Source organism: Lissotriton vulgaris, chromosome 4_1 (assembly GCF_964263255.1).
Source record: "Lissotriton vulgaris chromosome 4_1, aLisVul1.2, whole genome shotgun sequence".
Lineage (NCBI taxonomy): Eukaryota > Metazoa > Chordata > Amphibia > Caudata > Salamandridae > Lissotriton > Lissotriton vulgaris.
The window spans coordinates 549,746,926-549,773,646 of NC_141691.1; the positions used below are offsets into that span (position 1 = coordinate 549,746,926).

At 44.1% G+C, this 26,721-nt stretch overlaps 1 protein-coding gene across 1 annotated transcript in view; it reads left to right on the forward strand.

The window, feature by feature from the left end:
- GLB1 (galactosidase beta 1) overlaps positions 1-26,280 on the forward strand; it is a 277,016-nt gene extending 250,736 nt beyond the window's left edge. The window contains exons 15-16 of the mRNA XM_086964687.1: positions 11,072-11,293; positions 25,336-26,280. Coding sequence (XP_086820813.1) covers positions 11,072-11,293; positions 25,336-25,599 — 486 coding nt within the window. The 3' untranslated portion in view covers positions 25,600-26,280. The remainder of the gene's footprint in view (positions 1-11,071; positions 11,294-25,335) is intronic.
- The last annotated feature ends 441 nt before the right edge of the window (positions 26,281-26,721 follow it).

Sequence of the window (26,721 nt, forward strand, 5' to 3'; positions counted from 1 at the left end):
CACTGTTATACTACAGCATCTGAAAATATTGCCCCTACGGAGTGTTTACCTTCCGGTCCTTTGCAGTCTTTGGGTCCCTATGGTGATTACTAAATACAGAAACGCATTGTTTTGATTTGCTGGTTGCCAGTACATCGATGATGGGTGAAAACTATTATTGGCAATTTAGGGGTTGCAGTTGTACAACCATATAAACCACCAATGGGTGCTTTTAAAATACAATGTTGGGCTTGCTAAAAACACCTGAAAAAGTGTATGGAGTTGTCTTGTAAAGCTTTAACAAAGTTGCTCTCTTAAATTCAGTTATGCAAAAATAAAATCAGAAGTTATGTGGAACTAAACAAATATTTTATTGACCTATTACAAAGCTGCCAACCTATGAGGGTAGCAGCCTTTGCAGCACGTGCTACAAAACCTGTAATTGACAAGAACATTAGGATTTCTAGTGAGATTACTGCTCTTTTATTGTTTGTTTATGTAAGTGCCTCATAATGTGAATGTTTGCCATCGGCTCCCATCCGCAGTCCCAGATAAAACCTATACAGAGAAACTTAAGTTGAAAATGAATAGCTCACAGATGCAGAAATAACATTAGAGACCCAGTGGTACAAAGTAATAGAAAATGACGAAAAGAAGGAAAGGGGCAGTGGGATGTGGAATGTTCTATGTTGTTTATTGTTAAATTTTACTTAAATTTACTGTTGATTTATCAAAGCGTAATTTATGCCAATTTAGATTATAGCAGATCCGTTGGGAACCAGGTGCCCCAGAGGTCGAAATACCGAATAAGATCGGGCATTTGCACCAATAAGGCAGATTCACCACAATGATCTTACACATCCTCCCTGGTAGCCCCTGCTTTCTTTCTTTCCCCCTTTCTCTGTATATACCGCATATTGTTATTATTTTGCAAACTTTTCCCCCTGATGCCTACTCATGGCTCTAGCTTTCAGGCCCTGGTCCCCCTTGCTATGCCTTTCTAGAACTTTCTTCTTCCCCTGGCAATCCAACTGTGACTTGCCCCGCTCCCTGGTCCTACCCCAGGGCCTGGCCATTTGACCTGGACACAGGTGTCAGGTGAGCATGGCTCACGGCCAGAACAAACAGCCCAACAGTCTCTCTCCTTCATGGCACTCCACAGTATGCTTATCATCTGTCTCCATCCTTCACTCTGTAAGCTTCCATAGCCCGTCTCTCCTGACTCCTCGTGCGGAATACCACTTTTGTCCACTCAGTGATGCATCATCCTCCCTGTGATGCTCCCTTTTTAATTATGCTTTCTTTCCAGTCCCTTGCATTGTGCACTTCCCCCTCACTTGTGTTTCTCCCCATCCACCCCTTATGTGCCTGATATAACCCCATGGTCCTGCCACATAACTCTTGTATCTACTCTGCCCTCTCCTGCTGTGTGTTTGCCCTCCCACCCATATTGTGTATGATTTCATGTGATATCCCTACATGGCCCCAAAGCTCGCTCTCTCGAGATTATTCCCCCTATCCCTTCCTCTCTTGTTACTCTTCCATCTTAAACTTGGGACTTTGTCCACAAGTTGGGATGCCCTTGTTCCAGTGAAAAGTTTTTGACATACAGTCTAAGCCAGATGGTCCTACGACCGATGGGAACATCATGAATAGTGGAAACTGCAGCATTTATATCCAGCCTGTTCAACAGATTGCATTCCTTCCCACAGTCCAGTTTTAAGTCCCTGTACCCAAGGGACTTCTTCCGACACATTTCTATCCACCACATAAAACTAATAGGGCCTGATTGATAAAGATAACTTACACTTTTAAGTAAGCTTACTACTTTTTGACTATTCACAAAATCCGAGTGTAAATTTACTCCAAAAGGGTAACTTGCATGTCTCCACCAAATTATAATAGCAAATAATGCATACTTGTAAAGCGTGAACATATCATCCCTTTGGAATTCTAGGCGCTGGGGGATGTCGGGGATATTAACTGAGCTAGTTCACAGAGTCACATGATGCAGCACTGGGGATCGAACCATGACCCCTGCACTCCAGAGTCAGCTGCTCTCCCACTGTGACACACCGCTTCCCAAATTATGGGAATAGCCAAAAAGTAGTTAACTTCAAAAGTGTAATTTATCTTTGTGAATCGGGCCCAATGCGTTGAACTACTTGTCAGTAATTTTTCTTACACACCTGCAAAGTGCTTTTACTCCTTAGACAATTTTGGGGTTTCTGATTTAAAAAGTTTTTAGCACAGCCAATTAGAACTGGTCAGTTAACACATCTCAGCTAAGCCGACATTGTCTCATGAGTGTTAAGGAAATTTGTGAGACTTTACAAAATTCTTTTTCTAGATTTTCAACCGCTAGGGTAGTATCCTACTAAGACTGCACAGAGGCACCAAATGTGTTCCACACATGTTAGTATCTTCCTGTTCAAAACATATGTAAACGTTTGTAATTTGAAACCATTTTAGAAATTAGCTCGTGCTAGTATATTGAGAGTCTACAGTTGATGTTAATGTACAATAAATCTATCAATACAGGTGCATCCTAACAACCATAGGAAAAGCACTTTAGGCTTTAGTTATATAGAGGTATGCTCTCCCTAAAACATGAGTTATGTTAATAAAACCACATCTTTAAACAAGTCTACGTTTATTTCTTTAAAGAAAAATGTGTTAGTAAAAACGTGAGAAAGTCTAATCATGTTATATGTGCATGGCACAATCTTTCTATGATGTTTGCGTTCTTACAATCAAATTTACAACACAAGGCCTATGTACAAGCTCATTAATGCCAAAACGATTCCTCCTTTAGCACAGGTGCTTGCAAAGAAACACAGCCTGTTAAGTGCATATATTTGCTTTTGACTAGTAAGCCTGCATATATGCATGCTTGGCAGAATCACTGAACATCAATCTTTTTACACTATTTTTTATTAATAAACGTTGGCAATGCTGAAGAGCATAAGCGAAAAAACATTTATACTTAGGAATGGACGTGATGGAGCAGTAAACATAGCACAGGAGAGCAACAGAGAGAGGATTGGGCTGGAAAAAATGGAGGGGTTTGGTTGGAGTTGTTAAATATGACAAGGTGAGAAGGGTGGGAAGCAACAGATAAGCTGAAGCTACACAGAAAGCATGGAGGTGTTGGGGATATGGAAAGGGGAAGCAGCAGGTAAGGGAGAGAGCAAGAAAGCACATGCACTTCCATGAGTGGTGAAAATTAAAGTTAAAGCAGTTCCTTGAATGTAAGCAGTAGAAGGATACAAGTTGTGCAACCAAATGGGCGATGTTAGATCTGGTGGTCTCTAGTTGGCAGAGGTAGGTACCAATGTCCAAATAGGGACCCTTGCTTCTAGTCAGGGTAAGGGGGATACACTCTTAGATAACCCCTGCTCACCTCCTTGGTAGCCTGGCAGGAGCAGACAGGCTTATCAAAGGCAATGTGTAAAGTATTTGTACCAACACTCACAGTAACACAGTGAAAACACCACAAATGGACTCCACACCAGTTTAGAAAAATAAAGTATCTTTATCTAAACTACACAAGACCAAAACGACAAAAATCCAACATACACAGTTCAAGAATATGATTTTCAAAGAGTTCTAGGGTTTGCATTAAAATAATCCACAGTTGCGCCACGTTTGGCCCAAAGTACCTGTAGATGCGACAAAAGTTCCAAATGGAAGCTGCAGCATTGAAAAACAAGCGATGCGTCACTCCTGACACCCTGGGGAGGCGATGCGACAGCCCCGCTGGACTCAGCGGGCGTTTTGTGACGAATCCGGTCTGTATGAGGAGGGATGCAATACCTTGTATCGATTCCGGTGCGCAGGTTCGGTAGTAAGCGTCTCGCACAGGCACAATGCGACGATCTTCGGGACGGCGATGATCTCCGGTGCGGCTGCGATGCACAGCGTCTACTCCTCTCGCGGCCTCTCGATGCGATGGCTCTGCGACAATGTTCGCAGCGACGTGATGCGGTCCCCAAGCAAGCGGTGCAGCGATTTCACCCAGCGATGACAGGCGTTGTGACAATCTCGATCTTCGCAGCCGCGGGAATTTCCTTGCACTGTCGGGGATGCGCTCTGCAAGCGAGCAATGCGTGAAAATTGCAGATTGTCTTCTTTTCTCCTTGTCCAGCTTCCCAAACAGCAGGCACAATTTCCAGAGGACCCACAATTGGATCAAACACTCTAGGAAGGGCAGACCTCCTACAGCAGAGTACATGGGGAAGCAGGGGGTGAAGTCCTTTTGTTCCTGGGACTTCTTAACTGGAGGCCAGCTCTCCTCAGGCCCATGGAGATCTCTTCAAGCAAGGGGACACAGCGCACAGCAAAGTCCTTCCCCTCTCCTTGGCAGCAAAGCAACTGCAGGTCAGCCCACAAACACATAGCAGGGCAGTCCTTCCTCTTCAGTCTTCCAGCTTCCACCTTGGCAGAGGTTCCTTCTTGATTTCATTCTAATTTTCTGTAGTCTCGGTAGCCCTTTTTATACCAGTCTTTCCTTTGTTCTCTGGAGGCCTGGGCTTAGTCAGAACCAGTTCTGGTCAGTCCAGGAGCACTGTTTTCCTTACGACTTCTTTCCTTTCGGAGAGAGGGGCAGAGTCGTCGGCCGCCCAGCAGGAGGTGGAGCCAGCATTTTGGAAGGCAGGCACAGCCCTATTCAGGCCCAGGTGCTATCCCCTCCCACCACTCAAGATGCAGATGCAGCTATTCAGCCTAGGGCTGATTCAGCCAGCCTCCTGGGGGCTCCCCAGCCCCTGTCACTCACAAACCAGACTGTCAATTCACAAACAGGCCAAGGCACACAGAAAGGTTAGACAAGAGAACAGCCACTTTCTAAAAGTGCTGTTCTCAAACACAGGATTTAAAAACCATAATTCCTAAAAGATGTTATTTACATGCCTTGTGGCGGAGGCGCTGGTCATTTATTAACAACTATTCCGTGGCCAATGTTCGGTCTAGTCATGCCTGTTGTGTGATACTCGTGCCCTGATTGTACAGTATTTTTAACATGTATATATATATTTTATCTTTTTAACCTCTTTTCATTTTTAGGTTTTGCCTGCAAGTGCGCACGTAGTGCGCATGCGCTAAAAAACCTCTTGAGTTCTATGTCGGCTTGATGACCCGCCTCTGTCTCTCATTGGCTAGCTCCATTAATGGAGGCTAGCCATTGGGAGACAGAGGCTGTCAATCACGCTTTCTCGGGGAAAACGCGATTCGGGGGCGTTTCTCGGGCTTTTTTTAAGCCCCGCCCCTTGTTGCCGCGTGTCCCGGGCCGCGCTGTGATTGGCTGCCGGCCCGGGACACCTCCGTGACATCATTTGCCGGGCCACGCTGTGATTGGCTGCCGGCCCGGGACCTGACTTGTTTCTTCTTTTTTTTAAAGGCCGGCCAGCGCCGCTCTTTGTGGTGATTGGTGGGCTCGCGCTCGCTCGACTCGTGCTGCTAATTTATGAAATGAATTGTGGAGGGAGGGGGCAGCAGTCGAGGGCACCGCTGCCGTCCAATCTGCCCGCGCCTCGCGCGCACCCCCCGCCCCCCTCCTCCGGCCTAGCCACGGGCTCCCGAGCAATGGCCCCTTTCAACGGCTCATTAGGGGAGCCGTAGGGGCGGCTTCAAGAGCAGGCAGCCTTCCGCGCACACAACATAAACAATGAAAGATGAGGCATCACCTCCTGCCTGTCAGGCGGCCTTCACACTGGAGGCTAGGAGTGCGTGCGCTTGGGGGGGAGGCACGGGCATTATTTTAAAGCCCCCTCCACACCAGGATCTCTATGGGCGGGAGCGTGGTGAGCCGCAAACGAGGAGGAAAGCAGCGCTCTTTCTCCTTTCTGGTGTAGTTGCTGTCCTGGCACAACAGTTGCCACCTGCCGGTGCCCGTGGCCGGTGTTGCCAGCGCTGTCCCTACGGATTAGTCACCCGGGTGTGTGACCGAATTGCTTGGCTGGTCCCCCGAGGCTGCCCCCGCTGAGCAGCTGACGAGCTGCGTAATCCTGGACCTTGTAGTAAGATGTGTGTGGACTTTTTCCAGCCTCTTTGGGCGCCATTTGGCAAAGGTTGCCAATTTTCGAAGTCAAACAATTTAAAACTGACGAAAAAACGGTGCCGCTTTGTTGAATATAGAATAATACAGACGAGCGAAGGGCAAGACAAACAGTGCAAAGCATGGACTGCCAGTGGTTTAGCTAACAGTAGTCAAAAGAGTAGCGGGTGAGTCGCACCAGGCACATGGATAGGAAGGGCCCATGGCACCATATGATTTGCATACATTTGGCGCATATAACAGTAGCTTGTCGATATTCTTGTCTACGAGGGTGCGTTCGCAAGCCAGCGCAGCGTGAGACCCCCGAGAGATTAAGGGTTGTCTTCAGCCTGAACTTATTACTTAAGTGTCCCCATTACTGAGTGCGCCTCAGCAGCCCTCTCTACAGAGAAGCTGCCACCTGTGTTGATTAGCCATAAGCAGATATGTACATATCACACATGTTTTTAAGACATTTGTTTAGCGGCGTATTCCTATTAGTCAAGCTTTGCGGCGCTGTTCTAGCCTTCATCTCCACCATGCTGACTTTATAGAATGTAATTTCAGCAACCACCTTAAAAGTTTTATCTCCGATTCAGAGAAAAAATGCGTACAAGTAAATTAGTAAGTGTCCTCTCCCGCTCGAACGTGGCTTTAGGCTTTATTTGGAATCCATAACACTTTTCAACAAGCATTTACAATGCAACGGTTTCGCCTTTGGAAAAGTTTGAGCTATTGGCATTGTAAATGACAAAATTTGTATTTATGTGTTGGTTTTGAAAATTAGATAAATAAATGGCATTGTCATTTACATTGCCAATAGCTCTAAGTTTTCCAAAGGCAAAACCGTTGCATTGTAAATGCTTGTTTTATTTTCTATGAAAAGTAACTTGTGTATTTTATTATTCAATGGAGCTACACATAGTTGTCATGATGCTTTTTATTGAGTGTATTTAGTATTTTGCATCTTTTAAGGTCCTCGACCGAAATAAAGATTACTTGACTTGACTTGTTATTATATTCTGAGTTCAGGGATACCAGACTTTTATTTTCTATCTTGCTCCTATGGAAAGATATGCAGGTAACCATTATACACAGCATTCCCCATTATAGCCTATGGGCAAGATAGCCCTCTCAATAGTGAAAAACGAAAATGGCTGTATTTCATTACCAGAGCATGTCACACACACAGTACATGTTCTACCTTTCATATACACTGCACCCTGCCCAGGGGGGTACCTAGGGCCTCCTATAGGGGTGTCCAATGTGTACAGAAAGGGAAGGGTTATGCCTGGCCAGTGTGGACACTGACCAGGGCAGCATGGCAGTTGCACCCAGGCACCGCGGTGGAAACCCTGAGACACCATTTTAGGGCTACTCATGTGGGTGGCACAATCAGTGCTGCAGGCCCACTAGTAGCATTTGAATCACCAGCCCTGGCACACTCAGTGCACTTTACTAGGGACTTCTTGGTAATACAAATATGTCAATCATGGATAACCAATCACAATAACAATTTACTCAGGGAGCACTTGCACTTTGACACTGATCAGCAGTGGCAAAGTGCCCAAAGCATCTAAACTAGCAAAATCGAAATCCAGCACAGCGTCAAAAATACAGGAGGTAGAGGCAAAAAGTCAGGGGAAACCACGCCAAAGATGCCAGGGCTAACAGGCGAGAAAGAAGCTTTGCTCCAGGGGAGGGTCGAACACAACAAGAAGAAGGAAACCCATTAAATAAGAAGCATGCAAATGAGATAGGCAAGAAAGCCTACCAATGTAACATATCTTCGACAATGAACAGTTAAAAGCTGTCTGTAGGCATGATCTACATTCTCATAGTATAATGTAGGTCTCCTACTGAGTCCCACGTGTCAAAGTCTTTCATTGCTCAGTGTGTATGTGAGGTAAAAGGTGACTCCCTGTGACAACTGCACTGGTTTGTCCTTGAAGGTTTTTTTGCCAGAATGTCTCCTGCTGTCATCATCCACAGTTCCCGTACCAGCAAAAATACAAAGTAGCAGTTAACTTTGAGCTGCAAAAATCTTCCCTCATCTGCCTCCTTCGAATGTGAAGCAGACGGTCATGTACTAGCATGCCTGTCAGTGTATAACTGTATTCCACGCCTGTCAATGTAGCAAATCTTAAAATAAGTTATGGTGCTAATATCTATCTATCTGTCAATCTCTCCCTTTCTCACTCTGTACATATATACGAGCAGCATGCACCCGTCAAATGGCATATGTGCAGTGCATGTTAGACAAAATATTGCAGGCATGCCAAACACCATGGCTAGACCAGATGAGTTTGTCACTGAATTCCACATAGCACTCTGCACCAGGAAACACCAAATACTATCACAAAAAGAATACAAAAACACAGAACTGATAACCTACTTCCAACACAAAATCAATGTACCGTTGCCCAGTTATTATGACACCCAACGGCGCTCTGTCTTATGCTAGCAATGGACATGCCTGCCAACCTGGATGATGCCTCAGCAATTTCGTGGAGCCTAGTTTCACCATCCAACACCATAAACATTCACTCTGAACTGGTATGCTCCAAACGTTCACCTATGAGACTAACATATCCATGCACACTGCTGATAGCACTACTTTTCAAGCTGCAGTGGAACCACCAGAACCATTTAGAAGTCCGCTCCGGAATACCAAAAGCACCACAAATCCTTAACAATGGTAAATGTGTGTAGCATAAATATAAATAACATAATGCTGCTCTTTCTGATCTTGCTAAACTGAAAGTTTATGTTGAGGTCTTCAGGTTGAAATTGTTTTCTTCCACATTGGGTCTTCCCTATGGCAGAATTGTTGCGTACACAGACCTGGAAACCCTCAACTCCAGCTCGCTTTCTGCCTCCCCTCCGACTTTTTCGGATGCCCCAGCCCCTACACCTTCCTATTCCTTTTCTCAGTTCCCTGCCATCACCTCTACTCATCTGAATTCTCTGTTGGACAAGCTCAAGTCCGGGTCACCTTTGGACCCATGTCCCTTAAAGGTCCTCAAAGACTGTAGACAGACTATCCTGCCCCCTTTGATGGAGGTTATGAACCTGGCCATTTCTGAGGGGATTTATCCCCTCTCTTGGAAATTGGCCACTGTCAAGCCTTTATTGAAAAAACCTACCCTGGACCCTGGGATACTAAAGAACTTCCGTCCCATCTCTCTTCTCCCTGCCCCTGCTAAACTTCTGGAGACCCATCTTAATCTCCACTTGAGTGCTTTCCTCGACAGTACCAACTCTCTTGACCCCTCACAGCACGGTTTCCGGAGGACCCACAGCACTGAGTCGGCACTTACAGTGGTGGTCGATAGCATCCGTTCTAAGGTCGACACAGGACAGACCACCTTACTGGTGTTACTTGATCTTACGGCGGCTTTCGACACCCTGTCCCCTACTATTCTTGTCAGCTGAATCAGTGAGCTGGGAGTCAAGGGCCCTGCACTCAATCTCCTTGCTTCCTTCCTTAACCAACGGAAGCAAAGGGTTAAGCTAGGCGAGTACATGTCACCCATTAAGGCTGTGAAGTGTGGGGTCCCCCAGGGCTCCTCACTGAGCCCGATGCTTTTTAACGTCTATGTCGCCCCTCTCGCCAGGTTTATAAGATCTTTTGGGCTTGAAGTCCTCTCCTACGCCGACGACACGCAGATTATGGCTTCCGTCTCTCAATCTGCAAGCATAACTGCGCATAATTTTAAAAAACTGTATGGAGGCGGTCGCCGGATGGATGGTTAAGAACTTCCTTAAGTTGAATGGGGAGAAAACGGAGGTCCTCATTTTTGGGGGCAAAAGTGAGACCTGGTCCATGGACTGGTGGCCTGTCCTCTGCCGACCTCTTCTGCCCGCAACCTTGGGGTCATATTGGACACCTCCCTAGACAAGCAGGTCAGTAGGACTGTGTCTACCTGTTGCAATGCCCTCAGAATCTTAAGAAAAATCACTCACTATCTCTCCCCTGAGGCACGCAAACAGGTAGCATTAGCGGTCATTGCCTCCAGACTGGACTATTGCAATGCCCTATACCTTGGCATTAGCGGCTGCCCGGTTTGTTGTCGGCGCACCTAAACCCTCCTCGGGCACCACCATCAGAGAAGACCTGCATTGGCTTCCCATGCAGGCAAGGATTAATTTCAAGGCTTTATGCCTTACTCACTGTGCCCTCAATGAATCTGGACCGGAGGCCATACGTACCCTGGTGGCCCACTACATCTCAGGGAGAACACTCCGCTCTTCCAGTAAAAACTTGCTTGCTATCCCCCGTATAGCCAAGGCCAGGTGGGGCGGAAGGTCTTTCCGCTTCCTGGTACCCAGATTTTGGAATACGCTTCTTAATGATCTCAAAGTGATTTCCTCCCACACTCTGTTCCGTAGGGCACTCAAGATCTGGCTATTCCAAGAAGCCTATCTCTAATTCCCCCGCTGGTGATATTTGAGCTCTCTGGTTACCATCTTCAGCGCCTTGATGCCTACGGGTTTAGTTGCGCTCGTTGCATACAAATTTCCATTAATAATAATTAATAATAATAATATTGCTTTTTATGAGAACAATATCACATACACATTAACATTTCATGACTAATATTGTTTCTTGTTGATTCGTTGCTACAATACTTAAAGTAAGTGGAAAAACCAGCTCTAGAGAAAAATGTCCAATGAAGAGTTTTCTTAATTTGACAAAATATGCACCTCAATTTACTATTGTAGTAAGGACCCAAAAGTGGTACTTTTTTTTGTAAGTAGAGGTGCCATTTGTACATACATGGACGTTGGGTATTTAACTCCTGCTTTTGTGTTTTACGATTTACCACGTATTTTTATATAAATGTCAAATCTGCCTTATGTATATAATAAACACCCTTTTTGTATTTTTTGTTCTTTGACAATATTGTACCATTGTGCCATATAAATTTATTTCAGCACAGTTTCTTGAAAGTTTTCTGTGAATTGCCAGTCAGCCTGCTTTTTTTGTAGGTTGGCAGGGATTACCGAAAAAAAAGAAACATCATTTATTGAGTGTTGTGGTTTCTTGATTTGCAGGGTATTCTTACAAACATAACTCTTGGTCAAGATGTGCTCATCAACTGGCTCATCTACCCATTGAATATTGACAGTGCCGTCACCCATGGTCTCATTCCACAATCTCTCGGTGACAGCCCTGACTTTTCCTCGCCTGCCTTCTATCAAGGTAGCTTTACAATTCCAAGTGGCATCCCAGACTTACCCCAAGACACCTTCATCCAGTTTCCTGGTTGGACTAAGGTATGGCACGTTTAACATTTTTTTTCTTCCATTGTACTTGCTTTTTCTAATTTATAAGTAATATCATGCCTCATGTACAAGAGGGTCGCTGAAAAGTCAGAAATCCATGCTTAGATTTTCATCTTTTCCCAGACCTAACTTGGAGCATTAGTGGAAATCTACACAAATTATAGTTTTTCATGTGTATTCTTATTGACATATACGTACTCCTGAGGGTTATCCAAAGGGGTCCATTCTGCGAGAGAAAATATTGCACGCGTAAGTACGCAGAGTTAACATTTATCTTTTACCAGATGGAGAAAACCATTTTCCTGAACTCCCATGAAATATGAGATTGTTTCTATTTTGCCTTTGTGTTCTCACACCTACTTCTACAATTTGTATCAGTACATTTAGATGTGTTTCACAGGCCGCAATTGCCATGCAAACTGTGTACCTCCACAAAATCTAACATCGTGAGTGTTCAAATGATTAGCACCATCATTTCCCCTGACCCCCAATCGCGTCCCCCCTCTGGAAACCCCCTGGTTTGCACTCCCAGCACACTACTCTCACGTTTATGAACAAGCCGCCGTGCTAGCAGAAATAGTCTTCTGTTGACATTGGAATTCGCATTTCGAAAACCTGGAACTCATGATGATCTAAATTTGGATTTGGGACTACTGACTCGGAGTTTAGCCATCTAAACACTGAAATTACATCTGTTTGTGAAAAACAATTCATAATTCGAGCCCATATTCTTTAAATATGCAGTGCATCATTTTGTTTACTATACATAGTCATTTTTAGGTTCCCCACTGACATTGTCGTTATAGTCTACTATTTAAAAAAAGAAAACAATCATTTGCATGTGACTAAAGTTAAACAATTATGACAATTGCAGAAAGAACATGAAAGTAGGATTGTGAATACATATGTTAATAATGGTAGGCGCAGGACCTACCCTCTATTCTTCTTTTCATTGTTGTAAACTTTTCACTCTAGATCTCAACAGTGTACAGTTGTTTTAATTACTACCGGATTTTTTGGAGGATCAGGTTAGAACATGGTTTTTGTTAGCATGATAGGGAGCATAATGTTGAAACGATATATTTATTAATTTTTACTAGCATCAATACATAAGTCATGAAATAATAGGAAAACAGCTGCATGTCAGCCAGCAGTCGAAATGCAACTGTGCGTGTTACCATATATGGCCATTCTCAAGAGAGAGGCTGCTTTCCTTGCTTGCACTACATTGTAAGGCGTCCGACGACCCTCCGATCCTATGACTACTGTGCCACTGTTGCGCTGAGCAGCACTACTTCACATAACTGTCAATTAGAAACGTTTCTTTTCATCTGGCCTCATCCGCTGCATCACTGCCCTCATTTACATGATCTGCTGGAACCTTATTTTAAAACGTCTTCCCTTCTCTTCCAAACCATAGTGTCCTCCGTAAAGACTCTACGGCAGACCTACAACCCTTCATTACGTCTCTCCTCAATCTCTTATCGTCTTTATAGCAGAGTTACTTACCTCAGACTTCATGCCCTTGCCCTAAGTGGATGCTGCGGTGTCCTTCCAGCTCACCTCAGTATGTTTGGCATTATATATTGAGCCCTTTCTGGGTTACAAATCTGTACATTACAGTTGCACATACTTAAGCAGAGTCATGTGACCAACAGGGAGGTGTGTCTGCTATTGGATTCAACCATGAATTGCAAAGCTTTATGCCCTGAATTGTTCTGACACAGCTGCCATTAGTTAGGATTTTGTACCAAAATAGTTTCAAGCCATCCACGAGTTGTCATTTCACTGGAGTATTTCTCCAACATTTTAAAGGAAGGTAGCATTTCTTCCTATTCAGAGCAACACTTTCTATCTTCAAGAAATGGATCTCCAGGTAAACAGTTTATGCATCATCTGATCAGTAATGAGATTTGTTGCGTTAAGGAGAAACTGCTGTTCATATAAGCACCCACACAGCTCTATTTGGCTGTGACTAGAAACTGCTACTCCCCTAGGCCAATGATTAGGAGTTATATACGGATATATTGATGTGGGTTTGCATTCTGCATACAAGCTGAGCATATGGAGTCCTGCGTGTGAAAACTAGATTGGTTTTTGCCGCTGCTTGTGATCTTTTGACACCATGTGGAGCGGAAGAAGTTTAGCTCAACAATGCAGGCCTCTTGATGGTTGATAGTTCTGCAACCTGTTTTTTTTCAGTTAATCAGGCACAGATCCATGTATCGCTTTAAATGCTAGCATAAGGGATCTATACAGAATTTTCTCATTTACATGGAGCCACTGCAGTTGTCTTTTCGCACTGCTAATGTGGTGTCTGGGTGGGACATCCATTAGTGCTGCTACTCTGGTATTCTGTAGACCCTGTCGTTTTTAGGTCTCACCTTGGCAGCGCATGCGCTGCATGCGCTGTCTCAGCGAGACCTGAAGTAATCTGTATGTTGGCTTAAACTTCATGTAATCTGTTTTCCTGCTTGCTTTTGGCTTACTTGTGGTATTGCTGTTGTTATCTCCCTTTCTGTTGGCTGTTGGTCATTTGCTAACTTGCATGTAGTCCCAATTCAGCGGCGCCTGACTACAGTTTCAGTCCGTCTTCTTGCACTTCTTTTAATTGCATGCATTGTTCCATCTGTTTTTCACGCTGTAGCCTGCGTTCCACCCCTCCCACACCCCCTTGATTCTTCTGGCGTCCGGTCTCAGGCATGTAAAATCTGCCCGGAGACGCCGCTGGTTTATGATTGATTTCTCTTTGTACTGCACGTGCGGCTAGATAAGGAAGTGTTTTGAACACAGTGGTGCCTCAAGGAATTGCACAGAGTGATAAAACGCAGAGCTATTACCAGAGAGTGAAAGGAAGGGAATAGAAGAGACTTAATAGCATTGCTTATGATCTTTTTCAAATACTCACTTGTTTTTTTCGTTGAATTGTGCCCACGGGGTAGACAGCAGACATTGGAGGCAGGAGGGGCGAGTGGGCACCTTACACCAGCTGGCTCTGGCTTGCTGTAGGTCGATATCTTTTTCTTTGTGGGAGTAATTCATTTCCTCAGTGTCCCCGTCCTCGTAAACCAATGCATGCAGTGTCCGGAGGAAACATCCTTCGGTTTCTTTGTTCACGGGGGACACTCAGGCTGAAGCAACAGCAGTCGGTTTCACCTTTCCAAAGCATCTGACAGAGCATGTGAGCTCACAGGGGGGGTGGCATCTTCACCACACTGGTCACTTAGCCAGCCTGGCACCCAGTGATATGCCTTACTTAGCGGGCGGGCGAGTGTTTAGAAGTTACATTTGGTAAAGCCTGCAATTGGCAAATGACGAGTAGAACGAATTGAGCCACATACATTTTATGTGCAGCACACCCTTTCTTTTTGGCACCATTTATATTTGAAATGCTACTTATTAAACCCAGCCAAGAACACAATGGTTGTTTGTTTCACTTCCTTCACGGTCTCACGGGCCAGAAATGTAACAAGGCCGGGTCCATTTCGCAACAGTCTTGTGACTCACGGGTAATTAACTCATCGGTGTATCCGATCACCTTGTTCTCTTCCACAGAGGTAAGCAGCTGGGCCAACTTGGTGTAGGCACAGAACAAGAATTTATTGAAAGTCTGCTAATTCCAAACAATGGTGATTGGAGAAAGACAGATAAGACACAAACTGTTAACCCCAACGTATTTCTGTGCATTTTGTGACCGCGCATATATTTGTACCTTGTATAATGAGAAATTTGTAAAGCGCATGTTCAGTCACTGGGCATCTTGGTGCCGAATAACTGATAGACCCAACTTGATAGTACTCATTTTATCGACCTTAGATGGATGAAGGCCAGACTGCCAAACCCACATTCGTGGAATGGATCGATTAGTTTCAAGCCACAAAACCAAAGAGGATTGGTTGCACATTTTGTTATGACATTTGTATCTTGCACATTTTGCCTTTGCGCCAAAAACCTTTCAAGTGGTCTTGGAAATAACTGTCACCTAGAACAGCTGATATTAACCACTGAAGGATATTTATAAGAAATTATCAGATAGACGTTTAGACTAATTGCCGAAAATGCTCAATAAAACGTATTGACACAAACATTGACAGTGTTCTAATTCCAATGAGTTGAGGGAGCGACTCAAATTCAACAAGAAATATCAAAAGGTTCACAGATGTGGATTCCCCAAAATGTTCTTTATTGATGTTATTTCAACAGAGATGGTGGCGATCAGTAGTACATCTTCATTGTTCATTAATCAATACACATGTCAAACAGCCGATGTGTTTCGTCCAAACATGGACATCATCAGGGCTCATTCTAACCGTAAATTAGGGGCTTCTATGGCATTCCTAGGAAACATACCAATAGTTGACATCTGTAAAGCAGCTACATGGTCTACTCCGCACACATTTACAAAATACTACTGTGTAGATGTGCAGGCAAAACAACAAGCGTGGGTCACGCTGTACTCAAAACATTATTTCAAACTACTGCAACAGACACGGGTGGTCGCCGCTAAGGGAGAAACTGCTGTGCAATCTATGCAATAGTGTGTGGTCTGCAGCCCATAAGCCTCGAACGGAAAATGCTACTTACCAGTATTCATCTGTTCTTGGCATGTAGGGCTGCAGAATCACACACGCCCACCCGCCTCCCCGGCTACCTGCGTTTGTTCCAGTAATATCTTTTTTAGATACACAATACATATTCATCTCTATATGTACTCCTACAACTCCATCATTTGCCCAATGGCGAAAACCATCTGAAGATGGAGTTGATGCCCATGTGCACTACGATCTAAGGGAGGAGTCATCCAACAGACAAAGACTCTTCCAAGACGACAGGAAAGGTGTAATCATCTGGACCCACCACCAGATGGTGATCTAATGTAATAGTGTGTGGTTCTGCAGCCCTACATGCCAAGAACAGATGCATACTGCTAAGTATCATTTTCCTTCTTTAACGCAACCTCTGCTTGTTTATAAAAGCCTCTCTTTGTTGGATTTGCTGGTTGTGTAAGTCCGCATGCAACTGAGTACCGTCTGAGCTAAATCAGCAAGTCATGCCCCCCCACAAAGACGAATCCTTTGTGATTAGTACCAGGGGCCCAACGCCCATTGGGCTCAAAGGGCCTCAGTATCCCCACCCCCCCCCCCAGCTCCCCCTGTCGTGTTTGTCAGGCCAGGCTGAGGCACCTTCCTGGGCGCCCACAGCCGCACCCGAGTACATCACAGGTCTTTAAAAGACCATTTACTTGCTAACAAGGCTTTGTTGTTTTTCCACCCCTTCTTAGAGCCCCTGCATCTACACTCTGCCTATTGCTGGTAGAATGAGCCCCCCCTCACCCCCACCGAATTATTTTCCTAGCTCCATCCGAAATATGGCTCTAGTTGCACCTCTGATTAGTACTACATATACAGAACATGTGTGTGAAGGAATGTTCAGCACTGGCAGTGCTTGACCTGATCAATGAATACTGGGAACATGTGAGTAAACAAACTACTCCATGTTACATCTGTTATTATGAAATTAGGGAGGACTGTGACTGGTTTACCGGCCTGTGTGTGGCCGTTACATGCTAGCCAGTCTGTGTGAGAGACTTCTGCTGGCATCTCATAAACACCCCTCCTGTATGGAGGAGCTGGTGATGGTTGTCTGACAAGCAGTCTGCACCAGAGCCTTGTTGGGCATTTCACCGCAGCAACAAATCACGCACCACCACTCAGAGACTGATCCCTTCTGGCAAGAACCAGAAACACAAAACATACAGGCTGAAGGAGATGGTAGTGCTGGCTGTGCTCGAGCTAATCTGTGAATACTATGAGAAATGTCAGTAAACAGACAGTTTCACACTTTCTCTACCATGGTGAACTAGGCAAGGGAAAGATTGTAGCAGGCTTGCAGCTCAGTGTGTGACGCTTCTGTTGACATCTATTATATAAAGCATTTGCAATGCAACAGGTCTTGCATTTGCGAGAGTTTAAGCTATTGGCATTCTAAATGACAATGCCTTTTATTTATATGTTTGTTTTTAACCCCTTCGACGCTGATGACGAGCTGGGCTCGTCATGGTGTAGCCCGCTCGCACGCTGATGACGAGCCCAGCTCGTCACGTAACATGCGGTTTTGAAAATCTCAGCGTAGGAGCAAAATTGCACTAGCGCGCATGTGGTTAAAGCATAAATAAAAAGGCGTTGTCATTTACAATGCCAATAGCTTAAACTCTCGCAAATGCAAGACCTGTTGCATTGCAAATGCTTGTTTAATACTGGATTTAGATGTGCTTAAAAATAAAGTAATACTTCTTGGAGCCCACTATTGTCCTAGTGATTGTGGCTTTGTTTTTCCTTGCAAAAATGACCTCCCCCCCCCCCAGCCGCCTCTAAATGGTTGAATATGAAAGCTGTTGGATGAAATTGGTGCTTTAATTTGTTGGGTATGCAGGCTTTTGAACCATTTATTTTGCCAACTGACATTTTTCTGCTTTGTTGAATGGAGTGACTGAAAATATGTGCTCTGTGAAAAAAGACTGCCCTCACTCACAAATTGTGACCTGCTTCACCATCGGGCTTGCTAACTGACACCCCTGTGCAGACCAACGCCTGGGGTGGAGCAAAGGGGAGGGGAAGACAACACAAACATAAAATAGCGGGATCACCAAAGAATGTGCAGTTTGGGAAGGTTAAAACTAACTTGGTGTGTCTGTGGTATTATTTTATTCCTGGACCACACTGCCAATGTTAAAAAAACGTGAAGGATGGTGGTGAAAATAGAAAATTAGGATCAATTCTACCCTCCTTACTGCAACACCTTCACAAACTGCACATTCTTTGGTGATCCCACTATTTTATGTTTGTACTGTCTTCCCCTCTGCTCCATCCCAGGCGTTGTTCTGCACAGGTGTGTCAGTTAGCAAGCCTGATGATGAAGCATGTCACAATTTGTGAGTGAGGGCATTCTTTTTTCACATAGTACATGCCACTACTGAACTATAGTACACATTCCTACCTCTCTGTTGTGTAAATTGTATTTTGACTGGGGAGGTCGGAGTAGGAATGCAACCTATCGCCCCTTCTTTGTGTGGATTACATTGAAAATAAGAGGACAGGCTATTCTGCTATATCATAGACAGAGCAGTGGAACAGGCAGACAGCTTTGAGAATATATTTGTCTCTCTTTCTGAAGCTTTTGAAAATACAGGCCACTTGTGATTGAAGATTGGTGGGCCACATATAAAAGGACAAAATTGTAGTCCTGTGCTTGGTGGCAGATAGTAGAGTAACTTAAATGCAGGGGGGATGTGTTTACATGTCCTAGTTTGACTGACGATATGGGCACCCTCTTTTGAATATGAGAAGTGCTTATGGTGTACAATAGCTTAAGTGAAAATCAGTTAAAGTTTAAAGTGATGTAGCCTTGACGCTCATCAGAGATGGCTTTTGAGTCTGCCAGGATAAGTGTGCAAGTTCAAGGTCATTCTTGGAGTTGGGGAAATACTACATATTGTTACAGTCCACATGGTGCATCTTTTTAGGCGTAATTTACAAAATGTTCTAAGGAACGGCCATGTCTATTCGCAATAATTATTTACTCACCAACGTGCAAAGAAATATTCAGCGATATGTCACTAATAGACCACAGCTTTACTAAACATGTGCAGAAATTCATTAGGACGTGCTCTTTTTTTTCAATACATTTTTGTTTGATTTTTCCAAGAGTCAGAATAAACATTGCAATCACTTACATATACAAAATATAACCAGACAAAAGAATGAGATGGACGAAAGGGAGGGGTGAATTTATAATTTAACCTAGAGTATCCTTAAAAAAAAGAATCTGTAGTCCAACAGTAAAGTATATAAAACAGTCGGCTAGGACCAGATCCAATGTGAACAAATTTTCCCCACTTTTTTAACTGATCGAGAACCCCGAGCTTTACCAATAGAAGTTTCACTTTCATAAATTTGGTGGAGCATTGACCATAATTCAGACACCATGGGAGGTATAGGATCGATCCATGCCCTGGCGAAACATAGGCGTGCACTAACTATTATAATCCTTGTTAATGACCTCAAACTGGGAGCCAATCCAGATTTATAACCCAACATGATTTTCTTATAATTCAGGTTGATTTTAGTCCCGACATGTGCTGAGATTAATTCAAATGAGCTATCCCAATATCCTTTTTTAAGCTTAGGGCAGTTGATGAACATGTGTACTATATCTGCTGTATGAAGCTTACACGTGGGGGCAATATGAGCGCTCTGAGGTCCCATCTGCACCCCTTTTCGAGATACGATCCGGTGTGTAATATTGCATACAGATTGTCTTAAATTGCTGTAATGTAAGACTGGTCGAGCTGATTGACTGATCTAAGATGGCTAATGCATCCTTTACCTCAGCAGTCGTAATAAGTCATCAGGCGCTGGCTCCATTTTAAAACAAGTTGAGTATTATCATCAAGAGCACAAGCCATGTACTTCTTTGTTTCTTGCCCAGGTTGTTAATAACAAGTAAGGTCAGTTGTTTCTGCGTCATTGCTATACCCAAGCGTATTAACAATATAATGTTTTTAAGCTATGTTCCCCAAGCGAATACATATGCCTAGGTAGAAAAGAGAGTGTTTGATGTACCCAATGATTGAAGATCTTGTCAGTGTGAATTAAAATGATACACAGACCCTAATGCATAAGCATATGTTGAACATGCTTGTGCATGAAGCAGGGAACAGTGAAGTTTACAAACTCAGGGGCTGATTATGATGGAGGATTTTCCGCCATGGTTGACTTACAACCGCGGCTGAAAAGCTGTAACGTGGCTGGCAGTGTCTATCAGACACCGCCAGCCACATTAGGATGGTGTAAAACAGATGCCTTTCCACGGCGGCTTTTCCGCTGTGGAAAAGCATGTGTAACTTCGTTCCGGGCCCCCTGGGTGAAAGGGGGGTGGGGGGTGCACATGGGGGGTACCTATGGTACCCTCCTGCATTTGTATGCAGTAATCGGCAGGCACCGCACGGTGCCTGCCGCTTTCTGCATACAAATGAAATGTATGCATTTTTACCATTGCGGCGAGTGCAGCTTGAAGCCGCACCCGCAGCAATGGTAAAAATAGAGGATGTGACCGCCAGGGTGGCGGTCACATCCTAATTTGACAGGAGGCAACTCCGCAGGCCATGCGGAGGTTCCCTCCTCCTCTATGGTCATAATGAGCCCCAAAGTTTGGTGAGGGTGTGAATCCTGCATTGCTGATCCCTGGTGAGTTGCACTACTAATGCTGAAACAAAGCCAATGGAGGTACCAGTGGGTGAGACGGACTGGCCTCAAAAGTCCTGTGACCTTAGTGACGGAGTCACTGTCGCTATAGGATGTGCTGCTTCGTTTACCTGCCCGCAAGACCTGGGTGAACTATGGTTTGTGGTGGGCAGGCCTTCAAGGTTAACTCACACTTGCCACCGCTAGGGTCCACCTGCTGGTGCTAAGACACCATGGCTTCTAAGGTCTAGCGGGGCCTTCTAAGGTCAAGCATGAGAATGTGCTCCCTCAGGAGAGTGGTCTGGTGGACTGGTAATGAAGGCGGAACATGGTTCACCAGTTCCAAATACTTCAGCTCAGGCCATAGTGCCACAACTTCTCCTTCACTGAACACCATACTGCCCCATTGTTAGAAACTCGCACTGCCTTAAGCTATAACCCAATTGTGCCATGCTATAAACACCTGGTTGTGACTTGATTTACATTCTGCAATATACAACATTAATATGATGCCTGAAAAAAAAAGAGTAAGAACATCCTGGAAAAAGCAAACAATCATAGGGAATGCAAGATTAAGTAAAGCATATGAAATGTAAGCAGGAACGACATGGTTACCTTAACGCTTTTACACTCGTTATTTAGAAGTCAATAAGCGTTTTGCCATAAAAGTTAAGGACATGACTACAGGGCCTGGAAAGGACCCGTTTCAATGTCCATTGCTTATATCCTTACAAAATGTGAGCAATATGGTTTAAAAAGGCCACGTGCCTGAACACAGAGCCGCAATACACATTTTATAAACTAAAATATGGACAAGAGCTGATAAGGATTACATTAAATGTTTTCCACTCTACGCATCAACAGAAAGACAAAAGAACGAAAATAGCGCTTCACTGGCAAACACTGTAAAGTGGCGCTAATGTGTGTGGGTGTGAATAACACCAATCTGGCAACTTGACGACCACTCTGTCTTGCTTTATTAAGTTGTTTTTCATATTTTGAGACTTTTTCTTTACATTCTGAAGCTGTACTTTGGAATAGAAACATGTTGGGGAAAGACGATATTTTCGGGAAAAGTGTTTATTTCTCGTTTGGATCCATTTCACAGGGGAACGAATGAAGAGAAGGAGAGGACAGAGATGGAAGGGAAGTTTAAAGAAGGCACACTTTTATTTAGCAAGTGAGGAGGGGCGAGAGAGACAGAAAGTTAGGGGGAGATAGACAGCCAGAGAGGGAGGCAGCTGACCGTCGCAGATGAAGAAAGTGTGCGCTTTTCAAGACTACAGCAGTATGACGCTCATATTTACGAAAAAATGTACTACATTAACAGCAAATATATACCTGTCATTCCTGTTGACAATCAGTTGTAACATCTTCATTAGTTTGCCACAGGATATCAGGAACATTTTGAGCTATGGGTGATATACTAAGTTAAAACAAAGTTTACACACAGAACATCCGCAAAAAATAGAATACCAGAAAATCTATACCGCGCGGGTAAGCCGTTTCCTTCTTATTAAAGCAAAACTGCATGCAGCATCCTAATAAATAGAAAAGCAATCGAGACCTTAAACAGTTAAGTTTAGGAAATGGCTCTAGGAATACAGTGTTTCAAACAAGCCCTAAAAACCATCACTGCACAAACCCCTGACCAATAGAAATCAAAGCTTAGGTTTAATGGGGCTTGTAATTTCTCTTCTTTAGCCACATATGTGATGTGGGCAGTAACTTAAAAGAAATGTACAGAGCAATAAAACAAAGGCAATTTTAATATCGCTAGTACAGATGTAAAAACAAATTACTCTACGTATTGTCAGTTTTACACCACTATGCATACATAATCAACGCGACTGGCCAAAGGACGTTTTAATAGCAGTTCCTTTATTCAGCTAGACTTATTCAAATTATTCCAAATATTCCCATATTCTAGTGCTCTTGAGTAATCAGGGTAAGATGCAGCACTACTGCCCCACCCCAGACTTACTAACAACTGAACTAAAGCACCAGACTAGCACTGGGTCTGACCAGTGGTGTAGCAAGGGTGTGGTCTGCCCCAGGCAGCACGAACCTTGAGGGCGGCCACCATAGGAATCACCAGGACCCCCTCCGCCTTTCAAACAAGGCGTCAGTGGGCGGCCAAAGATCTAGACTTGTTCTTACATTAGAGTAGAATGGCGTTTTTTTACGGACTTCTGCAGCCGTACACCTACCTCTCATATAATGCAATTCGTTTAGTGCAAACGCCTACATGTCAGTCAACTCACTAAATCAGCCAGGGATTGGGTCCTCTTAAACAAGTGTGTGACTCTTTGAGCTTGCTACAGGTTGTATGTACTCCGTGTACACTCTCCATCAACGTTTCAAAGCTTTGACTCACGTTGAAGCGTTGCGGCTATCCTGACTCTACATGGCACCACTGGTGTTTGGAAGGGGCCGGTAAAAGATTTAACACTTCACAAGCAAAATAAAGTTTAAAAAACACACAATACCAAATTACAGTGTGTTTCTAGGGAGGGAGAAGCATACATGATTTGAGTGTGTTTTCCAAAACCGTTCCAATGTGTTTGAAACAAATGGAAAACAAAGTGGAGAATGGGATTTTGAGGGAATAAATCGGGAAGATGATTAACGAAGAAACGAAAGTGAATCTAAGCCTGACGGACTTCGGAGCAGGTTGATCTGCTCGAAGTTCACCTGTGGCGCCAGCGCCAGGTGGGTTGCGCTTGAGTGGTCAGGAAAAAATTTGAAGTGAGGGACGCTAAAGGAGATAGCTCAGAAGACGTGGCCAATGGAGGAGTACGAAACTGTACAATTTAGATATTGTAAAAATTAAAACCCAGGCCTTTAGACAAGTATTACGCGCACACCCATGTGCGCAGACATCTTTCACCCGCTATGCCCCCTGCTACGTACAATGAAGGTAACGTGTCAGTCGCACACTAGCCACACGCCCTCCAGTGTTAATGGACCACCAGTGAAGCTGTCTTGGCCCCCAAGAGGTGCCAAAGCCCTGAGCCTAAGTGGTTCCACCACACTCACTTTTTAAGGTGGCCCTGCCTCCAAGCATGCCACGGCACGGCTCATCGCTTGAGTAAGCACTAGTGGAAATTGCAGAAGCCTTGACCCTGGTGACTGAAGCTCGCAAAGCACAAAATTACAAGCATTTGAAATGCATTAGATCTCGAATTTACTATACTCTTGAAAATGTGAACCACATCGCATTGCAAATGGTTGTTTGCAAAAGCGCCCCATGATGCAGCTCTTTCACATTAATGGCTGCTGTGCCCTATTCTTTAGACACAGCTCGTCTGAAGAAAGGGTGTGGCCACCTTTAAAGTGAAGTGCCACATGGGGCAGTTTTATAAACAAAAGGTAAACAAGCAACAACACTGATAGGTTACATAAAGATGATCACAAACATATTTAACATAAGTAAGGATCAGATTTGACGTATGACAAGTACCCCAGCATTTTTAAAAGCGTATCTAAGAGGGCCAGAGTTGCGGACTTTGGGTCGAGTTTGCGCTATATATTAATATAAGAAAGGATTGGACTTGATGTGCGACAAGTACCACTGCATTTTTAAAAGTGGATGTGAAACGGCCAGAGCTGCCAACTTTGGGTTGAGTTTGCACTATTGCAAAAAAATGCAACGCATAACCAAAGAGGAGGACGGAAGAGAGGCCATCACACTGTACTATGTGATGGCCAACTAAAATGTTCTCAGAGTGAAATGGCCAAAAAGAAAACTAAACAAAGGTGGGACTTTGTCAGAATGGACCAATAAGAAGCCAACATTTCTGAATGCTGCAGCTAACCACCAATGGCAATGAGTGAGTTTGCCTAAGCCCCACAGAGAGATATAACAGGTCATCGCTATGGCTTTACCATAAAAGTGGTGCTGCGAGAGCCCATATGCATCCTGTAAAGAAGTGAATGCCCAGAAACCATGACTATCATACATTTGTCCCAAGTAAACTATGCCCAACTGGCCACGGAGTTGTCCTACATTGTCATGAAATATGTTGGGGAATAAAGGATTGCCTCAAAGCGGAATCAACAAGCGAACAGTTGGTAAAGTGAATACTCTCCTCACGTGTCACTTGCGCCATCACAACCCTTCACAAGCACTTGTTCACAGTATCCCAGAGGTTACATGTCATTCAAACTAATGCAGTGCATCCCATACATTTAATTATATGATCTTTAATATGTCAAATGTGAATATTCACTAAAATATAATTTATGTTACAAAAACAATTTGTCTCCCTGGTTTTCTCCCCTTTTGATTCTATTTGCAGCAACTGATAGTGTTTTTTGTTACTGACCTCCAATTGACACCCTTTTGAGACATTGTTTCATGATATAGATGATCGCCCTAGTCTCTTAAGGGTATATGGGCTAACTCCTGTAGTCTGATATTGTTTATTTAAAAAGCAGGCACAGCCATGGTGGTCTGCTGGCCCCAGCAGGCCACCATCCCTGGGTGTGCTGGCAATCCCAATGGGGTCACAAATTGCACCTGCCTTATAAATATTAATAAGGCAGGCCATTTGCGGCCCCATTAGGAATCACAAACAATGTCTGAGACACTGTTGTAAATTCCAATTTGCAAGTCGCTAATTGCCAGTCTCAAAATGACGCAATTTGTGCCTCGCAAACTGGAAGGGTCGTACATCTGGCCCAAGATTCTGCTATAGCAATAAAATTAGTCTGGTGTTTGTTTTTGCATATTACTTAATTTTGTAATACACTTTTAAACCATGCACCAACTTTCTATTTCTCTTACAGGGACAAATTTGGATTAATAACTTCAATCTAGGTCGATACTGGCCAGCCCGTGGCCCCCAAGTGACATTGTATGTCCCGGTGCACATCCTCACAACATCAGCGCCAAACAATATCACAGTGCTGGAGCTGGAGAACGTTTCTTCGTGCGACAAAGGGAGGTGCTTTGTGGAATTTGTGGATGTCCCTATTCTTAATGCCACGACTGGGCTTGAAACCAGAAATATCCAACTGTTTTCTAAAAGGAAATTGCCAGGCGAGCTTTGAGCTGCTCCCCTCGCTCTGACTCTGCACATTGTGAAGCTTTGCATATCCAGATGAACTGAAGACTTTGCCTAGGTGATTTTTTTAAAGCTATGGGTGGCTTAGATTAATGGAAGCCAGCAATCAAGCACTTGAAATGTATGAAATAAGCAATCGGATCCCAGCTTAAGAAATCATTTTTCTTGTTTTCTGACGTTTAGGAGTCAGAATTTCAGTTGTCTGAAAAGCCAACTTTCTTTTGGTAGGATAATCAACGTGACTGAAATGCATCTCAGAAATCAAAAGTTTTATTTTATATTGAATATTTGCATTAGACTTCTACAACAAAGATGAAATTCTAATTTCTTAATGCAAGTATATTGCAATGTTTGAAATGGAATCTACTGTATAGGGTCAAGAAAGATTGCCCTTTTTTTTATTTTAAATAAATGGTGTTTTTCATTTTTTTCCAGACCCCCTCCTAATATTGTACGTCACAGATTAGCAATGACCGAGAACTGTAAGGGGAATAATAACTTCCGCAAATACTTTTGTAAAGGTTTTCGGTAAGAGAAGGCGACAGACTATTCTCTGTTTTTCAAGGACCAATAAAAGTTAGCATTACACTGAATATTTATTTTATGGTTGTCCAACTATTGCTAAATAAAAGTGGCCTCTGAAAGTTCAGAAGTTAATTTAACTGTTTTGATGTGTAGTTTGACAGTTTTTTTGGTCTGGGTTGACAGCATAGCTGTCTGCAGGGGGAAACTGCCTTTAGAATGCGGTCTGAGCCACGAGTGCCCTTTCCCCCCAGCGGAACCTTTCCTTAACCCGGCATATGCCTTAACCGCCCATATGAGTGGTTAAGGCAGTGCACCATTTAGATGTGTGGAGAGAGGAACAGGAATGATCGGGAGAGGAAGCTCCGGGACACGGTCTGGTAAGTAGGGCTAGGTTTTTGGGGGGGGGGGGGGAAGTATTTTTTAGGACTGGGAGGCTGGTATTAGTGCTCCAGGTAGCTTTTAGGGCTCAGGGTGGGGGAAGAGGTAGTTTTCAGGGGTGGGGGACAGTTTTTAGGGCTCAGGGCAGGGTGGCTGGGATCAGGGTAGTTTATGGGGCTGGGGCTGAGATTTAGGGCCTCCGGGC